At 46.5% G+C, this 8415-nt stretch overlaps 1 protein-coding gene across 1 annotated transcript; it reads right to left on the bottom strand.

Annotated features, from left to right (window-relative positions):
• Window positions 1-1363: 1363 nt before the first annotated feature.
• Window positions 1364-8110, bottom strand: LOC309641639 (olfactory receptor 10P22-like). Its single transcript, XM_082421857.1, is given in 2 exon segments — window positions 1364-6080; window positions 6083-8110. Coding segments are annotated over 2 exon segments (933 nt in total). The 5' UTR covers window positions 6156-8110; the 3' UTR covers window positions 1364-5220.
• Between the last annotated feature and the right edge of the window lie 305 nt (window positions 8111-8415).

Genomic DNA, 8415 nt, shown 5'->3' with positions numbered 1-8415 from the left:
AGCGCAGGCAAGGAGCTAAGGAAAATAAACAGAGCGAAAGGTGGAAAAAGGTTAGTGGCACAGATGAGGAGAAGCAGGATAGCCTGGACTGCCAGAAAGCCACTTCTTCTCACCTGGGCTACGTATGCAAATTATGAATAAGAAAATGCATTTTCCCCTGTCTTATTATGTGGAAAACAGTCCAGAATCAGTATGCTTTCTCCTGGAAGGGACAGAAGTTCACCTTTCTCGACTTGCCTCAGAGTTACACCAACTCTAGCTCTATGGCATCATTTAATCCACAGGCATCTTGATCATCTCACCATCCTGTAGGACACCTCATGGCCCATTATATTGATGAGACTATGCTGACAGCACCTGGAGAGAAGCAAATGGCAGGCACTCTAGATGCACGTTCATACCAGAGAGTAGGAGATAAGTCCCACCAAATTTAGGGACCTGTCACCTCAGTGAAGATTTTCTGGGGATGTCAAGACATCTCCTCAAAATGTTAAGGACAAGTTGCCTCACCTTTTTCTCTCTACGGTAAGAAAAAGACCTCCTATGGGTCTCTGGATTTGGGAAACAACACATAGCCCATATGGATGTACTGCTTCAAACTACTTAGCAGGTGTCTTACAAGCCAGAGCAAGAAAAGGCTCTCTAGCTGGTCCAGGCTACAGTTCTGCCATCTGGGCCTCCTGAACCACCCAGAAGACCCTAAGATGTTCAGTGTCAGTGGCACTGAAATCTGTGTTAAGTCCAAGAGGCAAGCCCAGGTTTGGGAACCAAACCCAGGTTTTGAGAGCCAAGGCCTTCCCTTTGGGGCAAACAATTAGTATCTTATTGTGAAACTGTTCTCGGGCTCCTTGTAGGCAACTGTATATACTGAACACCTGACCACTGAACACCAGGTGACTATTGAACTGTATTGCTCACCATAGATTGGATGTAACTGATCCATCAGCCGAAAATTAGATATTTCTAGTAGCACTTCATCAACAAGCAGAAGTGCTAAATTTAGATGGGGCCCAAGCACACCCTGAAGACACCTTGCATCTACCCCTTTCCTCAGCAAATCACACCCAGTTCATTCTTAATGGGGCTGTGAATAGAATAGCCATAATGGCAGGAAAGGAGGCCATGTATGAACTCAACAAAAGGGGCTTCTCTTCACCAGCCGACCCACTTATCCCCACTGCTGAGAATTCACTTGCCATTTACTTTGATTTGGTGGTTAAGAGCTTTGTGGGAAACAGAACTCCACCCTCCTCTGCAGAAGCCAATAAGGCCAAAATACTGGCTTTCCCTAAACTCTTGGCAGCCAAGACACAGGTCTGTGACCTTAGCTAGTCCCGGTGGATGTATCTGCCTAAGACTTTTTTTTTTTTTTTTGGCTGCATTGGGTCTTTGTTGCTGCGCGCGGGCTTTCTCTAGTTGCAGTGAGCGGGGGCTACTCTTCGTTGTGGTATGCAGGTTTCTCATTGCAGTGACTTCTCTTGTTGTGGAGCACGGGCTCTAGGCGCACAGACTCAGTAGTTGTGGCACGCGGGCTTCAGTAGTTGTGGCACGCAGGCTCTAGAACGCAGGCTTAGTAGTTGTGGAGCATGGGCTTAGTGCTGTGCGGTATGTGGGATCTTCCCGGACCAGAGCTCGAACCTGTGTCCCCTGCGTTGGCAGGAAGATTCTTAACCACTACGCCACCAGGGAAGTCCCCTGCCTAAGACTTTAAATCAGGTGCAAGTGATGCAGAGAGTAAAGTTTACAATTCATTTTGGTGATGGCAGCGGTGGCATCCAGGACCCAGAGGCAGCCGCATCACATGGTGCCAGAGAAGTCACCAATAACCAATGGTGGCAGTGCCAACAGCATCCTAGCCAGACCACCCCTGTGGTATGACCTTGACCGTGGTTCTGATCTCTGAGTTTCTCTTGGTTCTTGATGATTTTCTAAGCCTGGTTCTCCAGGATTCCTACCAACACTGTGAGCCACCAGAGGCAGTTTTTCTCCACCCCAGAACTGTTCACTTGTTACCCCTTTCCTTCTCTCCCAAGGCCCGTAGGGAATGGCTCATCTGATCCCTTCTGAGTTATCCCCACTCACAGCTTGTATGAGGATTTCCTCATTTCCAAATCCCCTCTCTTCAAAATCCCACAGACAGCTTCTCCCTTACCTCTCTTCAACATACATTTTAGATTTTCCAGCAACTTTAGTGAAATTCTTTTAATGAAGAAAGTTCCCAAATTTTTAAGATGTCTAAAAACCTCAATGAAAGTTTTCACTGAAGTTCACAGAAATGCAAATGATAGCAGTACCAATCATACTAGTAATCAAAATAAACTATTTAACAGTTTACTATTTGCCATGCACTGTGCTGAGCAGTCTTTTTAATATTTATTTATCTATTCAACAAACATTTCTTGAACATCTACCACGTGCCAGGCACTATTCTAGGCACTAGGAATACACTAGTGAACAAGACAGGCAGCATCCCTGCCTTTATAGGACAAGTATTTGAGTGAAAGGAGAGAAACCATAAACTAATAAGTTGATTTCAGATGATGCTAAGTGACCATATAGCAAAGAATGACTGGGAAGGCTACATTTTATCCTCACAACTATCCTGTGAAGCATAGAAATGATGGAAATCATTGTTTTACACATTAGGAAAAATTAAGGCATAAAAATGTTAAGAAACCTCCCAAGATCTCACAGATAGTAAATGGCAGTCAGGATTGGATCTTGGAGCTTTCTAGCACCAAAGCCAAGCTCTAAACCACTGTGCCATAGTGCTATCTATAACCAGCCTTCTGGTAAACCTTCCTTAGCCAGCTCCATATTCTCCACTCCTAGACTTTCTAATATATTAAGGAACCCTATTCCACTCTCTAATGCCCCTTATTCCCAAGGACAGACACGGACTCCTCCATCCCCAGCCTTCCATATCCTCTTTTGCACTTACAGGAAGACCAGCATTCACACAAGTACTAAGAGTGAGTTTCTGCTCAAACAAAGGACTCACGTCAGAGGAAGTTACTCTATTTCCCAAGTGGCTTCCTTCTTCCTAAATGGAGATGATCAGAGCTTTCTACTTAGATCCTCACCTCCAACTGCAGTTCCAGCCCTGCTTGAATAGCACCTGGGGATAGAGTTGCCAGATGTAGCAAATAAAAATATAAGACATCTAATCAAATTTGATTTTCTGATGAACAAAGAATAATTTTTTAACATATGCATGTCCCAAATATTGCTTTCTCGAGAAAGATAAAATGGTGCTAAATCCTTCTGGCCAAATATTTCACAGGACACACTTATTCCAAAAAATTACTTGTTGTTCATCCGAAATTCAAATTTAACTGAACATCCAGTATTTTTTTGGCAACTCTGTCTGGGGTCCCTGAAAATAGGGGGACCTCAGCCTCCAGAGCTGATGGTCACCACCTCAGGTGAAAGAAGCACGAAGCCACTTAGGGCTGAGCCAGTCCAATTTCAACACATCCTCCTCCTCTTGCCTCCACCCTTAGCTCAGAACATGAGGAAAAAGTCTCTCCCCTTGTCTTGTTTAGATACCAACTCTATCAGGAAGTCATTCCTTGAGTCTAACTTTGATGCCTCATGTTGCACTCTCAGTCCAAGTATGTCTCAGCCAGTCCTTGATAGACTGAGGGAAAGTGAGTTCATGCCCTTCTCATCAGGTCTTTTCTGCATTGCAAGATGCTAGACATCCATTCCTTCCCCACCCTGTTCTTCCCCGGGCTATCTAACCCTTCCTGACTCTTAGTCCATTTCCTTGCCCTGAAAATTGGACTGCCCTCAGTTGGACTGTAAAACAACAAAAATTCTTTTGGAGGGCAATTTGGCAATATGTTTCAAAAGCTCTAAAATTGTGCATATGTTTTGACTCAGCAATTCAATTTCTAGAAGTTTGTGCTCTGAAAAGCATAAGTATACAAAGGTATAACTGCAATGGTATCTATCTCAGCAAAAGCAATAACAAAAATATTTAATTCCAATAATAGAAGATTGCTTTAAATTTTAGTATCCAACTATATAGGTATTAAAATAATGCTTTAGAAGCCTACTTATATGGTAAAACGTTACAATATAGTTTGATAAAGTGGAAAACAAAAGTTGTGAGCAATTCACACAATATAATCCCATTTTTTAAATTCTTAATAATATGTATATATACATATACAGAGGGAAACCAGACCACAATAATTTCCCAAGGGCTTTATTAACACCAAAGTATTAATAGTTACTGTCTTTTCTTCTGGATGCAAAATTCCCTGCAATTAACAGTGTTACTTTTGTAAATTGGAAATGAAAATCAATGCTATTTTAAAGGCCCTCAGGTACTGTGCCTTGAGAGTGATTTTCCTGCTTATATTACACTGTCCCTCTTGCAGTTTACTGATAAAGGAGAGTTTATAAACAAGCAAGAATGGGCTGCCCAAGAAAAGTAAAATGGTGCTAGATCCTCCCGGCAGGCAAATTAAGGTGGCTTCAAGCAGAAATAGTGGACAGTTTACAAGAAACAAAAGCATCCTCGTGGGAGTCCAGGAGCCAGACCAGACCTTCTGATCAGAGTCAGAGTCTAGAGATGTATGTGCATTTCTACCCTAGGATCAGAGGAGATGAAGAGGAAGTCAGTCCATGGATGAGAAAGAAGCTAAGTAGAGAATATCAACATCTCAGGGATCCCGGGAGAGAACCTGTAAGTCACAACAAAGTAACTAGACAGATGCTTCCAGACCTAAAGCAGCACCAGGCAAGACTCGGCACCTGAACCGCCAAAGCCAGGTCAACCATTCCCCGCCCTGTTCCTACCCCAGGTCAGACCTCGCACCTGAAGTAAAGGAGCTCATGTGGTAGCGGAGGTGACTGATGGGAAAGAGAAAGGCTTGCAGTGAGGAGTCTGGGAGAAGGGGGAGAAGCACTGTCTACAGGAATCGTAGCCCCAGGAAGGCGCCCTGAGCCTCACGAAAGACCAGCATTGTTCAATCATCGCACAAAACGGGCACCTCCTCAACCTCCCCCAAGTGCATGTCTCTCCAGCTTTGTACCTACAAACAAGTCAGGTCAAGGCCATAAGAACAGGCCCCAGAAGCCGAGCTCTGAGCAGCAGGTCGGAGCCCTGGGCCCTCGAGCTGGCACCCACACCACGCAGGGACTCCAGCTGCGCCCTCCTCCTTGAAAATCTCCAAGGATCAGGCCCTTATCTCCAAGAACTTGAGGGGGTCAAGGGCTCCAGACGTGTCTCTTCACGAGCCGCCTCATTGCCCCTGTGACCTCCTTGTTTCTCAGAGTGTAGATCAAAGGGTTGAACATGGGAGTGACAGCTGTGTAGAAGAGGGCAAGGACCTGGCCCCCGTCCTGGGAGGAGCCTGCCCATGGCCTCATGTAGGCAACAGTCCCCGTCCCAAAAAAGAGCATGACCACAAGTAGCTGGGAGGAACAGGTAGAGAAGATTTTTCGACGTCCCTGGGATGTCGCGACCCCAAGGATGATGGCAAGGATACGGGCATAGGAGGCTACAGTCAGTGAGAAGGGGGTCAGGATAAAGGCTCTCGTGAGGGCAAGATTGCCCACTTCACCCCAGAAGGTGCTCAAGCTGGCCAGCCTCAGCACAGGCGGGATGTCACACAGGAAGTGATGGATGGTGTTGGCACCAGGGAAAGGCAAAGTGAAGATGAAGATGGAGTGAGTGGTGCCGGTGATGATGCCCACGTGGTAGGAGGTGCCCACCATGCGCACACACGTTCCCTGGTTCATCAGGGTGGAGTGACACAGCTGCCGGCAGACGGCGGCATAGCGGTCATTGGCCACGGCCGTGAGCAGCCCGCACTCAGCCATGACAGAGAGCGAGAAGTACAGCTGGGTGAAGCAGCCGGTGGGTGGGATGGTGGGGCCGGAGGAGAGGAGGTCGGCCAGCATCCTGGGCACGATGGTCTTGGTGTAGAGGAGCTCCGCCTCAGAGAAGTGGCGCAGGAAGAAGTGCATGGGCAAGTGCAGGGCAGCGTCTGCCCGTGTGAGGAGGATGATCAGCGAGTTGCCCAGCAAGGTGACCCAGTAGACCAGAAGCACCCCACAGAGCAGAGGGCCTGGAGGGAACCAGAACCTGAGAGCCCCAGCAAAACAAACTCAGTTACCGCTGAGACATTGCCACCTGCCATGTCCCCAAGGCCAAACTGGGAGAAGGAGCCAGGAGGAAGCTCAAGCAGCACAGGAGGCAGCTGGGCAAAAACAGAGGCTCCAGCAGCAACAGGAAAGGCATGAAACGGTCCACAAGAACATCCCAGGGATCAGGAGTGAGATCGGTCAGCACCCGGGCTGCTGGCACTTCCCTCCCAGAAAACGCCTCAGGACAGAAAGAAGGGAAACCAGGGGAGCAGAGCGGGACAGCAGGCCCTCCTTGAGGCTGGAACTTGAAAGACAAGGGGATGGTTGGCTTCACTCACCAGAGTTCTGGGTTCTGGGAGCAAAGCGCTGGGACAGATAGACTAGCTCCCCTTTGAGAAAGTGGTGGAGGATATGGGCAGAAAGGTGGGTGTGCAGTCAGAATAAATAAAGCTGGCAGAAGGAGACTGGAAGAAAAATGGATCCAGCATGAGGCAGGGGCAGAGCTGGAGTGAGAGCAAGCGCGGGAGAAAGAGAACACACGGGATCAAAGGCTTCGGAGAGAAGGCAGGTGGGGCTTCTACCTGCACGTGGGTCCCCATGGCCCCCAGGATGGCCCTCCTGGCAGCACATGAGGGAAGCTCACTCCCCCCAGAGCCTGATTCCCAGAGCAGAGGCGGGGAAGCTGAAGTAGTCAGAGGAAGAGAGTTCTGCCTGGTGACGGGGCAGAAGGAAGCAGCACCTAAGCCTCTCTAACTCCCTGCTGTCAGGCCTGGGGTCTGGAGTCCGCACCCCGAGGACAACAAGAGACCACGATGTAGAGGAGCTGGGGTGTATCCAGGGTCCCTCAGCGAGGCCTGAGTAAGCTGGGCCCAGAAACCAAGTGTTCCTGCTCCCTGGCCAACATCTACCTGCTGAACTGTTCAGCCCACTGCCCCAGGGGCTGCCCTCTGCCGGTGGCCCGCTCCCAGAATTAGTCCCTAGGCTTCTCCTTTCAGCGCCTGGAAAGCAAGGGAAGCACTTTTTCAAAATCCTTTCGTAAAACAGTGCTAATACTCAGAGAAAAGAAATTGCTGAGACAGCAACTTCTGACTTCGGGTAGAACTTCCCAACCCAGCCCAGGGGTTCAACCCACTCCCCAGCTGCTGAGGGAGATGTTAGAAATAAGAAACAGATCTCAGCTGGGGTAAATGACGTCCCCGACAGCAGGGGGTGACAGAGGTGACCAGAGAGGACGCCTCAAGTCCCAGTGGCTCAAAGTATAAGGACCAGAGAGAAATTCTAGTCCTTAGAAAGATGCGTACCACTTAGCCAGGAAAGAAGCCTTCTTTGCCACAGGTTCACCTACTGTTTGGAGTTCTATGAGATCCTCCTAATTCAAGGCAGTCTCTTGTTTATTTGGGTCATTTTCTATTTTAGGTTGTAATATATTTAATTATTAAAAGTTTCAAACAACTTATGTAAATAATCTACCCTCATGGAGGGAAGCATAATTCCCCACTCCTTAAGTGTGGGCTATACATAGAACTTTCTGGAAAGAAGGGGGAAAAAAGAGTAACTTTACAGAGGAGTAGCCTGACAAACACCACTTCAACCAGGTGATCAAGGTCAATGCCAGCAGTGTCAAATCAGGTGATAGTGTATTACCTTTGATCTGATGTAATGAGAACAGAACATCACCTCTGTGGCTTTCCTCCTAAAACCCCTAATTCCAGTCTCATCATAAGAAAAACATCAGAAAATTCCAGTACAGGAACAGGCTACAAAATATCTGACCAGTACTCTTCAGACTTTCAAGGTCATCCAAAACAAGGAACATCTCAGAAACTAAGGAGACATAACAACTAAATGTACCGGTATCCTGGAAGAGAAAAAGGACATTAGGCTAAAACTAAAGAAATCTGAATAAAGTATGGATCTTAGGTAATAACAATGTATCAGTATTGGTTCACTAATTGTGACAAATGTATCATACTAATTCAAGATGTTACTAATAAAGGAAACCGGAGGTGGGGTATATGAGAGCTATGTGTATTATCTTTGCAATTTTTCTGTCAATCTAAAACTATTCTATTTTTTTTTTAATTTATTTACTTATTTTTAGCTGTGTTGGGTCTTCGTTTCTGTGCGAGGGCTTTCTCTAAAAGAAAATGTTTATTTTTAAAAGTGAATTTATTTACATGGAAAGATGTTCACAATGTATTATTAAGTGATAAAAAGCAAGGTAGAAAACAGTAAATTCTCAAAATAAAATATATATTTAGATGAATAAACAGATGCATAGGTAGTTAAGACAGATATACACCGAAGTATTAA

The sequence above is a fragment of the Balaenoptera physalus genome (genome assembly GCF_965194825.1).
Source record: "Balaenoptera physalus genome assembly, chromosome: 13".
Classification (NCBI taxonomy): domain Eukaryota; kingdom Metazoa; phylum Chordata; class Mammalia; order Artiodactyla; family Balaenopteridae; genus Balaenoptera; species Balaenoptera physalus.
Note: the sequence above shows the minus strand (reverse complement) of the source record. Positions and strands in the feature narration are given on the sequence as shown.